This window comes from Diachasmimorpha longicaudata, chromosome 10 (assembly GCF_034640455.1).
Source record: "Diachasmimorpha longicaudata isolate KC_UGA_2023 chromosome 10, iyDiaLong2, whole genome shotgun sequence".
Taxonomy (NCBI): Eukaryota; Metazoa; Arthropoda; class Insecta; order Hymenoptera; family Braconidae; genus Diachasmimorpha; species Diachasmimorpha longicaudata.
In genome coordinates, this window is record NC_087234.1 from 6,674,445 (window position 1) to 6,688,891 (window position 14,447).

The 14,447-nt window shown below is 39.0% G+C and overlaps 1 protein-coding gene across 19 annotated transcripts in view; it reads left to right on the forward strand.

Moving 5' to 3' along the window:
* The window catches only part of LOC135166588 (ephrin type-B receptor 1-B), a 52,797-nt gene that overhangs the window by 18,440 nt on the left and 19,910 nt on the right, over positions 1–14,447 (forward strand). For all 19 annotated transcript variants that reach the window (XM_064128948.1, XM_064128954.1, XM_064128952.1 and 16 more), the window contains one exon: positions 8,356–8,435. In XM_064128948.1, coding sequence (XP_063985018.1) covers positions 8,356–8,435 — 80 coding nt within the window. The remainder of the gene's footprint in view (positions 1–8,355; positions 8,436–14,447) is intronic.

Consider the following 14,447-nt stretch of genomic DNA (forward strand, 5'->3'; position numbering starts at 1 on the left):
GAGTCGGTTTTCATGACTACGCGTGATGCTTTCTTGAAAATATAACCTCCACGTCGTGAATCGTTAGAGCTGTTGTGTTGAAATGCTAGGTAGCATCATTCCACCTCTCATACACAATTCACTTATATATTCCAGGGCAATCTCGAAAAATTAGGTTTTCATTGTTTTTTTTTTTTCTTTATCAGGTACGTGAGGGAACTGATGAAATTATATTTTTGACAGAAAATTCCTACGTCTCTGAGCTGAATACGTGCTCGGTTTTCCTTGCGTTTCGAGACTTAATCGAGAAACATGGGATGACAGCACCAAATGCGGTGTACAAATTCGATATGAAATAATAATGTGATTTGCAGGGCACAGGGTTGATTGAATGCGAAACCTTATTCCTTCAATTCACCGAGAATTATCGGAAAGCCAATCTCCAATACTTTTCCTCAAGCACTCAGCAGTAATTAGGATCCTTTTCACCAACTTTAGTCTCTACACGTAATGTATTTGTTGGAACTTTAGGGGTGTAGTCTTCAACTTCCCAAGTATTTCAGCAAACCTATTTCCGTCTGCAGTGCCTTCTACTGACAAAAAGCCAACGATGATTCTCGCTTCATTTTCCCCAATTTCCGTTTTTTTTTTTCGTCCCCAAGATGGAATATCCATTCAACGAGAAAAGTAATTCCAGTCTTATTCGAGTCCCGCCAGAAATTCGAATTGAATCCAATGGATTGATTAAAAAAGATAAATTGATATCAGGCCTTCTTTTATTGTCTGACACCACGAAATCCATCGCAAATTTATTCCGAAAACGTCTCAATGCATTCGAGAATATTCGAGAAAGCAAGAATAAGCCCTCAGATTTTTTTTTTCCTCTCCGAGGTTTTTTGATAATGGAACAGCACACGCTGATGGACATTTTATTACCGAAACGGCATCAATTCACATCCCTAAGCGCGCTACGACGTCTCCCCATTCGTAATTATCATCTCCAAGCACCTTCAGAATATACACCAATGATAAATTACTCAAATGGTGAATTAGGGCGTGAGATTTCACAGAGATTTCAACCAGTAACATCCCCATAAAACTCACTGGCCTCCGCATTTCAACCAATTCAATTCGTTAGCGCTCTCGAGAGTCTCGAAATATTCCCGGAATGTGAGAAATGTTTTTGGTAAAAATTCAACTGAAAATATATATATATCTATATATATATCTTCTTGACATTGAATGGAAACATTGAATTCTCAATTGTCAAGTGGTCAGGATTCAACCAAGACAGTCGCAAACTCGATTACCTCCATGAAGGTGGAAAGACTCGTTCCAATAGTGGCTCTGTCTGGCGTTTGGTATGCTCTTTTCCCTCACTGGTGAGTATGCGCCTGGTGGCCCAGCTCGAGCACTGCTGGCTTCTCCCCGATTAATCTCATCCTCTTACTTGCTCCCTTAGAGTTTATCCATCTTTACGCCTTTTACCTTTCTATATTCAAAGCTCCACGCTTGTCCCTCTCTCTCTCTCTCTCTCTCTTACTCACTCCAGCCCATCCCCCTCGTCTCCCTTCTTACCCCCCCAGTATTCTTTCATTCTCTGACTCTCTTCCTCTCTCATTCCACGCGTTCTTCCCTCTAGACCATCTCAGCCTACCTTCTTCCATTCTCCAGCATCTCTTCCTCTCCTTGGATATAAACGAGAAGACCCGGCAACGCCGCAGGAATGCCCTCACACAACTAGCCCACCGCTTTCGTGCATACCTACAATCCAGGTAAACTGCACTGATCCCCTCCCTTCACTCAACAGTCCCATGGAGTTTGCCATCGTCTTTGTGTGTATCCATGTCATATAGTCACAAAGCATCGGTGAGTCCGATCTGAAGCAAGTGAATATTTCGTAATATGTTCTACTAGCTCTACAGGACGGCGTCGTTGGGCCTGAAATTGCTGCAATTAAAATGGGGAAAAAATCACTTCAACGTTGAGAGAAAAATATTGTAGAATGTGGGAAATTTTATTTCGTATATTATCTCGTATCGAAATATAATTCTGGTCTTTCAAATTTTTCAGTCTTTATTTTGATGGTGGAAACCCTGGAGAGCGTGGATAACGAAATATTGCGTCATAAATTGAATTTCATTTCACTGATGTTGCCGGCAATGGGTTTTTAAATTAAATTTCAGGGGCAAATTGTTAACAGTGTTGGGAATGGAGAAAAATTGGAAACACTGGGCTATTTTTATTTTCCAGAAAATGAGTAAATTATCTTGTTCAACAATTTCGTTACTGAGTTGTGATTCTATCCCTCAATTAATCAGTGATCGTGGCAGTTGCAGATTTCAGATGGTCTGATGGCAAAGGTTTATTATGACACTCACAAATGGTTCTCCGATACAAATCTTCGGATTAATTCAACAATATATATCCTTTCACTGGTAAACCCTAGAGTTTTCGATGAATTTTCTCTCTTCCTTCCTCCTGTACTTTCTTAGACACACCATTATTACATGCCTGGTACGGTTCACCTGAAGGTACTCACCCAAGTCGACCAAACATCTATGTAGTTTTATTATTGCTTAGATCGCATACGGTTAGATAGTGTATGTTACACAGTAACGCCCCACGGAATGCCTACTTTTACTTTTCCTCACAACTTTTTCCGTGTAAACTCTGGTGATTGTCTGCTGTGCAGGATATGTAATGAAGGGATGAACTCTGTATCAATCTTCTTTAAGATGTATTGGTGGTTGAGCCTACAGATGAGGGATATTTTCATTGACAAAACTATTCCATTACAATTGCAGTGGATGAGGTATTTGTTGAAGCAGCTGCTCCTAAGCATTCCGAGCTTCAAAAGCCTAGATATTCCATTAGTGGAATGTAACCGGTGTACAAGCCATTGAATTAGAAATTCATTGAATTTTCTATTCATTGAAGGGTTTGGAAACAGTAGTCAGGCTTGATTGGTTAATATTATTGAGCAATTTTCGTCTCTCTTGCCTCGATTTTAATTTGACAAATGAAAAGAAAAATGCGAGGAAAGATGGAATGATATCAGGTTGACGATCTTCCCAATAAACTTCCGAGTCGCTCTCCTTCACGAGTGACCTTCGCAGTGGCCTCTGTCGCCACTTGATGACCGATGTCGGTTCCCCAAAAATTATCTCGGGCCAAACCAGGAGTGACGATCCATGAAAAAGCAGCGGTCATTCTCCGCATGTCAGCAATATGCTGCGCAACATGACATCTGTTGCAGGCATTTCCTTTCTCTGAACAATAGGGATCTTGGTTCAGCTTTTCCACGAAAAACCACATCCCTGAGGCTCAATCCTGTCGACAAATTGAGTAAACAAGGGAGAAAGCTGGGGAAAAATAATGATAGGAAAAAAAAAAAAACTTGGGCATGTGCCTAGAATCTTATATGCCCAAGATGTTCTCTGATTATTTCCCTCTCGATAGAGACAACTGAGATATATCTTCCTGTGATGAATCTCCCTCGGAGTTTCCCTCGCAGTCGTCCCTAATGAGCAACACCATATATATGGCCACCAAAAATGATGAACCACCAGCACTTCTGAGTGAAAAAGAAAATTAATTATCGTAGATAATGTTGTATTAAATTTTGATTGAGAGGCTGAAATATATTTTCCTCTGATGAATTTTCTTCAATTCTCACTCGTCTCTTCGAGACCAAGAAATTAGCGAATTTTTAGAAATAATTATTTCGAAAAAGTCTATCCGGGTGCCACATTTTTATCGTTAGAAGTACATTTTAATATTTATAATGCACGGAGATTAGAACATATTTAATGGCTTTCTCCCCTCGCATTTTCAATGACGAATTTCGTAATTCGAATGTATTGTTTGCTCTTGAAATATTTGTCATTCAAAAGGCCCATTTTCACACGTAATTACTAACGGTAGTTACTTTCTATGAACCTCAGTGTCAATTCTCACCGGTGATTGTTGGACTTTTGAAATAACCAAATGAGAAAAGTAAATATCAAGGATAGAGACAGGATTATAATTGACCATCAATTTCACAAAAGTGTCAGGAGAAAGTTGACACATCCTCGAGTAAAGGTTGAAATTATGTGGGTGTTTACAGGAAAATACGAGGAACGAAAGTAGAAATGTTGATATATATTTTTAAGTCTCACGTAGTGACACTACGTTTGTCTCCAAACACATGTAGATACGGGGAATGAAAACGAGGATAATAAAGACGAAATGAAAGAAGTTATAACTCTCCTTCGCGTGTCGTAGAAGAAGATATTTTGAAAAATAAAATTTCCATGAAATGTTCAATTTGGCGATTTTTATTTCCTCGGAGTATTGGAGGAACAGTCAAAAATTCCCATGAGGGTGTAGGAATTGGCCATCAACCGGAAGGACTGGTTCCAAGAAGTCATTTCGAAATTTTGGGACATTCAACTTTTATTGCAACATCCATTGTCGCCAAAAAAAAAAGAGGATTTATTTTCGGATAAAAAAAAAATACTAATGACTTCTGTCGTTTTTTTTTTACTCAGTCTCGGCCGGTGTTTTGTCATTCGAAGGTATGAATGACAAAGTATTATCCATGATGACGATAATGTCGACGATAATTATGATGATGATGATGATCATCCTGGAGATAGCGATAATCATCATTATGATAATTCTCTTAATTTTTTTTTTCCACGCAAAAGTGGCTGTGAGGTTTCGGTGACACATTATTCGTAGGTTGTAATGGTAATGATGGTTTTTTCTCCCATTTTTGTCGGTTATTTGAAATATTGTACTGGCCATATTTATTTGTTAACTATCAAAAATCATGTTAAATAGTCTGCATAAAGGCCAACTAAAGGATCCGGAGAACGTAGGTGGTCTGCCCTCGTCTCTGTTAGTCACTTCAGGATTTCAGTATTTGCATTATTTTTCTTTTCTCCTCCTCTGTGCTTACTGTCTCACTCCAACCAATTGGAAGATCACGGGAGAAAACGAGATGTGTCCCCCGACAAGTCTCTCCTTCTCTCTCATCGCCAGGTTTGGGGCCACACTACCCGCGACAACGTATACTTGTAACTGTTTAATGGTACCCCGGGAGGAATATTCTGCCTGATTTTTTCGCGAATACTTTCAGTTCGAAGTGATCCCCCGAATATACATATTCATAGTACGCCTATCATTGTGATTCAATTTTTTATTAGATTTCAGTCTAGCGCATACCATCTTTTTCCCTGAATCAGGTCTTCCTGATAGTGGAGGAAATAAAAATTTATTAACAATTCAATAGCGTGCATCTGATATCAACAAAAAATGGCATAAAAATGTTGACAACCAGAGAGAAAAGAAAAATCGTTATATTTTCGGAATTATTAGCAATAAAAATTCCTCCCCGCCCTCCTCGGTCGGTCAGAATTTTGATAAATAGGTAAATAGAAATGCCAAGGAATATGAATTCGTTAGTCGATTTAATGACGTATAAAATACGATCACTGGACGTCCATAAATTCACCAGAACGTTCCGCAATCAGCTTGGAGCGCGATATTTGAGACTGCTTCAAAATTCCGCTTAGTTTATGACAGTTGATGAAAAGGGTAGTATTCTTACGGGCAGGTGTATATCAAACCTCAGGGGCCTTCCACACTCCAACACAATCTCTTTTCTTTCCACCTCTTACTCCACCCAAATACAGTTCAGTATGATGTACCTCATGTACGATGGAAGATATAAATGTTACCGCTCGTTAACCGTCTCATCGCTAACGCAAACGCTGAGGAGTCACAAAAAAAGACCATTGGGGTGTTCCCGGGAGTATGTAAGAATCCGAAATGAGTATCTGTGCATGTAAATCAATTGGGTGGACTGGTTTTTCAGTGATCAAACAAATCGTATTCGCAAGTGAGATTTGTTAGTCTTATCTCAAATAAAAACATACTCTTTCGTAAAAAGGGACGTCAAAATGATTTTTTTTACAGACACTTGAACTTTGACTTTCGTTTAGGATTTTAGGGATCTTTTTAAGCTGCCAAAAATTTGTTTGCCCCCTTTTTATACTGATACTTTCATCTTCTGCAAATATACGACGTTGCGATCCCTTCCGAAAACACGCGGCTCACTCCACCCTTCGATTTGATTTACAAATCCCCGATGAAGTTCGAGTGTTTTGAAATTCTCCGCCTAAAGTAATTCGGAAAAGTGGAAGGAGGGCATGCGTATCATTCAATGGAACCCTCGTGGTAATGATGTCACGCAAGGATAGCAACTGCGGAGGGAGGAAATGATGGAAAATAATCGTAATCAGTAAAATACGGAGGACAACTTTGTGGCGCAACTATTTCCCTTAAAATATTAATTAAATAATTTATTCTGATTAAGAAGTAAAATCTTGTATACCATTTTTTTCTGGAATGGACTTGGTCAACTGAAAAAATACTCGATATTCAATCAAAGTATCGGGCTGTGACTGACTCTTGGGCGGTTGAAGACCGCACTGAGGATTTTCGAGTTCACCAAGTTGTCCTGTTGCGTGAAATCCGATAGTGATTTTAAGGATATCGATCCAGTGGATTCCTCGAGGGTCGAGGGAGGGTGGGGAGGAGACAGTGAGATAGATAGAGAAGGCAAAAGTTGTAAAATGCGAGGGTATCTCCTAACGGACCCGGACAAGGTAACCTGTATGTCATGATGGGGTTGTGTTTTGTAAAGTTGTTGCCACGTCACATCAGCCTCAGTACTACGTTAAGAAGAGCGACATAGATGGAGTTGTTAAGGTGTGTTGTGTACGTGAAAGGTAGGAGGTTTCGAGTATAGAACCTGAAAAACAGACTATGCATACCGTCGCACCCTGGAACACGCTCCAAATTTAAAATTCAAATTCACTCGTATATACGAACTCACTTCCAAGTGCGTGGTGCATCAGGTAGACGTGAAATAAGAAGAAACGTATAAAATATTGTTAAAGAACAGGGCATGACAATAATTCTCACAATTTTATTTTACCAGACAGATATAAAACTATATCGGTTGAATTTTTCGATAAATAAATTCTAATGATGTCTCATGGGGCTGGTAAAGGTCGTCTCCTGACCATCAATTTTATCATGGAATATTTATATTTAATAATTTTTAAACGATCCTGATACTTTCTATAGGCCATTCTGGATGAAATTTAATATGTAAAAATTATCCAGTGTCATTTCAATGACTTTCACCGGGCTTTTTCTTCAAACCCCTAATGATCACGTATCTGTAATGTAAAGATGCCAAGGTTCCACATAGTTTGAGAATATATTATGGAAAGTCGACTCGGGATATGTCTAGACAGGATGATGTACGTTTGTTTCTTGATAACGAACTTTATCTTGATTAAAAAATCCACGATTTCTCGAGAGATATCTTTGAATTCGTAGATGTGTGTGAGAAAACGACTCGTTTGAGGATCTTCTGCAGCTGTCCACATATTTTCCAGTTCATAGGAGACACTTCTTGACCGGCAACTATTTTAACGACATTCTTATTTCAACCTAGGCAACATATATCTGTCCATCTTTCCGAATTATCATTCCTGATGAATTCAATCTAGCATGAATAATGAAAGAATTTGGCCTTTTGTTTTTTTTCCTCTTCCTTTTTACAGTGAAACTTGTTTAGCGAGGGGGTAGGAATTTTCAAAAGTAACGAAAATTAAGATCGCTTAAGGGGAAATAGGCCGATGCGTGCTGGCAACCCTGGTAGAAGAGGGAATTGGGCCTTAGTACCGTGACCACTGAATCAGGAGGTAAAATTGATACCGTATTTTGCCGAAATTTCGAAAACGTAAATTACAAACATTTACTTATACAATATGGCGAGCGATCCCGGTAATAAGCAAAGCACATTAATTTTTTCTTTTTCTTTTTTTTTTTGTTTTCGTAAAATGAGTTCGGATTTTCGTGTTGCAAGCTAGATTCGGTAGAATCCAGCAGCCGTTGGTGCAACCGGTCGATACTCAGAGACCAAACCTTGCTTGCGGCGTCGTCTGTCACACTCCACCCCAAACCGAAACCATTTTCTTGCGCCCGCGCGTCTGTACTCCGCCCAACACCGTGTAGAAAGAGAAAAAAAAAAGAAGAAAATAACCCCTCCACATCACAATATTAACGTACATACGTGTTGCTGACTGCTGTCCCACGTTCTAGGTGCAGAGCTTACCACTTTGTTTTACTCTCTTCGTTTTTTTTTCCCCTGTATTCACGCTTCTCTACCCTCCGCCTACCTGTTTCGAATACAAACGGACTACCATTTTGAGAATGAAGGTTTAAAGAGTTAATGAGGATTTTTTTAATTTAATCAAATTCGCTCAGTGTTTCATTATTTATGCAAATTGAACATTTTTTTATTTTCAGTTGTTTTACTGGACACAACCACCGAGGAAATTCTGGATTGGACGAAATATCCATACGGACCTCAAGCTACAACACCTGGGGTGAGTTTTGCATGAACAATAATAATGACGAAGTGAGTGGGGTGGAGGTGGCAGCCCCCTACGAACAGGGGACTTTACCCCTCTCAGACTCCAGCAGGATTTTTATAAGATTTGTATAAATGTTCCACACTCTTCCACAAACTTGAGTGCTTGCATCAAATCGATTTCGTTAGTCTCTGTAGACAATTTCCAGTGGTAGAGCGTCTGCCTTCTCCTCCAATATTCTTGAATAATTCATCGAATGAGTGATGAGATTTTCGTTCAATCTCAGACGTTCGACGCAGATTAATGGAACAATGCATTGAGTCAATTTTTGTCTTCCATCATTGAAGGAACATGCGATCTCCCCACCCACCCCCACCAGCCCCATCTCCCCGGCTACCCACACCACAGTTCCAACATTTACTCAACGGCAATATTTCAGGTAATTTATCAGTTTCTTCTTGATCGAGTGTACCGTAATTTTACACTTGAGTGGAGTTTCAATTAAAAATATCTCTAGAGAATTAAGAATCCAGGGGGTTCACCGTCTTTCCCTCAGTTTTTCACACTCACCCCCGGACAAATGGTGTGCAATGCGCTACCGTTTAGCCCGTATGATTGAGAAAATATTAATGAACTATGATGGAAACAATAAGTAGGAAGAGACTCATCAGAAAATTCTTTTTCCCTCGACTCCCGCCGCAGGATATCACCCAGAAGCGCGAGTTATGATCCTCTCTCTTCTCTTTCATTGGATGATGTGCGCATACGTGGGCTCCCGCTGGCCAGTACTCCTGGGCGCCATGTTTGTTTTTCAGTTGTTAAGCACCCAGCGGGCCGCCAGACAGGTTTAAATCAACCTTCCCTCACTCCCTCTCACTCCCTCTTTCCACCTCACCCCCGCTATCTTTCCCTTTTATACCGTCACCTCCTTCCAACCCATCCATTGCCTCCTTCAACTTCGCCTTCTCTCTTCACCAGTAGGGGCATGCCACAAGAGTCGTTCCTCCGAGGCTAACAAATTGCTTTTTCTCGAACGGACAAATTAGAGAATCCCCTTGGACATTTTGAGTATAGGAATGGAATTCAGCTCTGTCGTTTGTGATTTTCTCTTATTGCATTTTACTACAGTTTTCGCAACTTTTGGCTGGCTTGATTTAGTGAATTTGTCTTTTGACAGAATCACATTCAACATCAGGCCGAAGTACCATTGGTTTACCGGGGTTGAATGAAAAGACGGAGGAGATCATTTGAATCCCATGCTGAACTACATCCCAGAAATACTCCAACAATTATCATAAATTTCATGTGACATAAGTGGTAAAAATTCCCTGTCACTCGATATGTCGAACATATTACGAAATTGAATTCCATTAGTTCATTTGCACAGCAATGCTAATGACTATTCGGTGATGTTCAAAGTAGTCGAGGTGCGCGTTGACTTTCTCATTTGGTATATAGATGCCAGAAGTTTCTCAGAAACCGTAAGAAACTGTTTGCACCTTTCGAGGGGGTGTACGCAAGTGCAGTCAAGTAGAAAAAACAATTGCAGGCCGACGAAGAGAGGTGTATAAATATTTGAGGGGTGAATCAATGTGCAACATCTACACAAACTCGGTGGAACGAAAATTACGATTTTTTTTTGGAATTCCAGAGGAAATTTTGATTAAATGATAGTTTATGGTTGTGATACGCTCATTTACCTGAGTATTTCGTAATTAGGGAGAGGTGGAGGCACTTGAAAAATGTTTACAGCTGTGATTATGTTATCTGGGAAGATTAATATAACTTTTTATATTAAAAATTCAAGTTGCAAAATGATAACGAACGTAACTAACGCCGTAAGTTTGGTCTTAGGACGTATATTGCTGTAGTTATTAATATACGACACCCGAGGGCTGAAACATTCGAGACAAACAGGCCAAACAGAATTAGCTCCGACTATTTGAACAACTTCCAGAGTAGGAGGGGCTGGAGGGAGGTTAGGGAGTTGTGGAGTTGGGTAAGAAAGTGGTGGAGGGTGGATGATGAAAAGGGGGTTGGAGGAAGACTCAAGTTTTGGAATTTTGAAAAAGCTCATTGGTAAATTAGCTCGTCCGTAGGTAATATCATAATTTATTCATCTTCACTGCGATAACTTTCCTCTCCAATAGTGAATTTCCGAATAATGTACATTGCTAACGGTAAATTGCAAAAACTTTCCTCCATCTACTGCTATTCTGTATTGTCTGACAAGTCTTTCTTATTTATCTATCTCCCAAAGTTCCTTTTACTTTCTCTCCATCTGTGGCTTGTCTATTTTTCTTTTCAACTGACTACCGGTTCCACTATTTTGACTTCATCTCGGAGATTGCCAGAAAATATTATATTAATTTCGGTCCATTCCCCCTTTTGATTGATTTTAAAATTCTACTTTCCCATCTCATTTACCAATTAATAATGCTATCAAAAAATAATCACTCTTCGACTGATGAATTAATTGATGTAATCGGTATTTTTTTTAATCTCTGAAGAACTGACGTGTTCTTGGGAAAATTCTCCCCAAATGGAAAGGTCAATTGTTCATCAAGTTAAAATCATCAGATCGGTAAAAGGAAAACAAGCATGTTTTTACGATCAATAAATATATTTGTAATGCTGAAGCGTGCCTATTTTATGCAACCGATAACCATAAATTCAGTATCAATTACGTGGATATGTTCGAACGTTAAATGTTAATACAGCATTGACGTATTTTTACATCGAATTTAATTGATCATTCAGTGGAAGCATTCAATACACTGTTTAACCGCTATTCCGTTATCTGTCATGCGATATCGTGTTTGTTACTCTTCTGATAGGATATCGGTGATAGTCGGATTCACAGAGGAAGTATCAATTGCAACCAAGATCCGAGTCACTCGTTGCAGAACAATGAAACAGGAAAGAGATCAGCAAATATAGAAAATAAAAATGATGTATTAAAAATTGTTGCTTTATCGACGAGGAAACTAGTGATTTGTCTTTGTTGATGCGATGCGTTGGCTCGAGGAATGTGTAATCGATATCATCCATTGTTGGACACACGCCTGGTATAATTCTCTTTCATCGAGCTGATATGCAAGCGATCCATGACAAATCTTGTATATCTGTGAGCTGTGGATCAATCAATCAAGGGGACAGATAAAACAGTGATTTTTAATGAATCATTCGAAACATCAATCGACACATGGAGATAAATCAGGAAGGGAAAGCTCATGGGTGTGACAAAAAAAGACAAGTGACTCGAAATCTCCAATCTACATGCGGATAAAAGGCATAAAACTCACGATAGCGATGATTTATCACGTGAATACAGACATGTGGAAGAGGGGAATCATATCCGATTGCAGCTTGAGATGGAATCTTTTGCTGGTCCATGAAGCCACCAAAAGAGGGGTGGACATATGGCTTATCTTGTCGACCTGATATTTACGGTGAAATACATTTCCACGACTGGCATTTCCACTGAATATTCAGGAAATCTCCTCGGAAAATCACATATTTCGCTGTTAGTTTTTTCCTTCGTTACTCTGTGGGAGAATCGACTGAATTTGAATTTCAATTCGACCCTTCAATAAAAATGATAAAATATTGGAGGCGGTCGTATCTTTGATTTCTTTCGGTCTTCAGTTCTCGATGAACTTCTTGTAGTTTTCAGTGGTGAGTTTGAAAAATTTTATTTTTAACAGCCGATCTTTGATGAACACAGATAATGATACCAAGTTAATCACCAGGGAGTAAATTCTCAAAAGTTGTTCTGCGCATGTTAACTGTCAATTCATTAAATTCATTAATCTTTTTGTTTCATTCCACACTGAATGCCAAACTGTCTTTGACGATTGCTAGAAGTGAATGACGCGTGAAAGAGCTTTCATTGAATGTGACTGGTGAGTCAGAGTCATCTCCGGGCGATATCAGACGATTTGCCGGTAGATTCGCTTCAATCTCGATGCCGCGGCATTTTTATCCGTTCCCTCTTCATTCCTCCACCATCTCTAGTTCTTCTTATTTTAGTTTCATGTACAGGACTCGTAAGAAGCCGAATCTCATGCTGGACCATCAATAAGGGGCCTAACGTTGAGAAAGTAAAGATACGAATATCAACTGTTACGCCTGTGTGTGATCGATTATTGAAACGGATCGTATTTTAACTAGTCGGAATAGTTTTGTATATATTAATGGGCCCAGATGGAAAGGATGATTGACTGTGATTGCTTGACAGTTAATGCGGGGGCATTGACCATTACGCTTATCCTTCAAAGTCTTGTGTAGATTTTGACTCATTAAATACATGATTTATAAATCATGGCACATTTATTTCAATTAGGACGATTAGTTCACATTATTTTCAATTCTCAGATACTCTTGACACGCTCGATGCATTCGGGGAAATGAACAAAAAGGCCGAATTAGTTTTTTAATTAAAAAAAAAATCGTATCGTTGGTTGAACATGACAAAATGCGAAAATATTGTCAACGACTACTGATTTTTTTTTTCTGCTGTCCAGTGGCAAAAGGCACCTGGAATCACCGTGACTAATTACAGGTATAAAATGGTGTCTCTTGTCGCAGAGCCAAGGTACCACAGCAGTAAATCAACCATAGTTGTATTTGCAATTAGTCACGGGCAGTCTGATGACTCCCGCCTTTCCAAAATCCATTGTCGAAGAAACCATATATTTACATTACTTTCAATGAACGATGTTATATAATATTACACGTGTAAATGGTCCGATAGTACACTCTTCTGACCCCTGTCATGTACCCTCATCTCCCCGCGGTGTTTGTAACTGTTTTCTCTTGGGTACGCAATATCGTACTGAGTCAGAGGTAGTTGTAGTAGATAAATATGAATAATCAATATGGAAAAGCAGCGGGGGAGGGCGGATATCCGATTTCATTATAAATATTTCACCTAGAATTTTTCATCTACAGAAATGGTCTATTTTCAGTCGAATGATAAACTGTCGGTGTTATTTGAGTCAAATCGGCGGGACAGAGCAGTTAAATTTAATTCTCAGGTGAATGGGGTGAAAAAAAATTGTTGCATCTCTATTTTTTTATCCAACATCTTCACAATTCCGTAGAATTTTCATATTGTTTCGAGATACCTGCAGAGAACCCATTAAAATTCGTACAGAGTCATCCAACAATTTCGCGGTCAGGTTTCACAGTAAATTTTTAATTAAATTCTCTCATCATCATCACTCGTTAGAATCTTCAACACATTTCTTTATGTTTATGACTTGAGATAGGGAATCATAAAATGGAGGCTTTACGTATCCACCATAAAACTTTGATACCAGTCTCGTAAGAACTATGGAGCGTTAGTCAACGGCATGAACGAATGATCCGTCGGCTTCAGAACGTATTAATTAAGACGATCAGAGGAGAGCAGCTGGATAAAATCCCTAGCCAACATATTACGGAAGTTTATAGGGCACTATCATTGTCTGGGGATGCTTAAATCAATCAACCGCCGATGGAGATTGAACGATATTTTTTTTATCGGTTAATATCATCGTATGGGCGCTGAGTTTCCTCAGTAATATACCTTGAACATCAACTCCACTCTCTCTAATAGAGAATTTATTTGAAAATTTTATTCGCAAGAAGCATGAAGCTTTTCATTTGCATGTCGAACAGGCGTTATTTTTTTTTTTAATGCCGATCAATAAATCAATTTTTATTCATCTCCATTCTACGGGGCTAACGATAATTATTAGTAATTATAAAGTGCGCTCGCGTGGAAAAAGAGACTGGAATAATGGGAGAAATTGGTGTCACCGCTACTCTGACAAAATGGGACGCGAAACTATTCTGTTGATAGGGAGTTATGCATACCCCGATAATATTGAACACATTTTCCGGATGTGTAGCTATAACCATCCTGATAGCGTGAAAAATGTCTTTGCTAGTGAAGCCACAGAAATAATTGCACAGACGGAGGTAAAATTTCGATAAAAAATACTATATTTCTATCCATAAATTTGATTAATATATGATGAT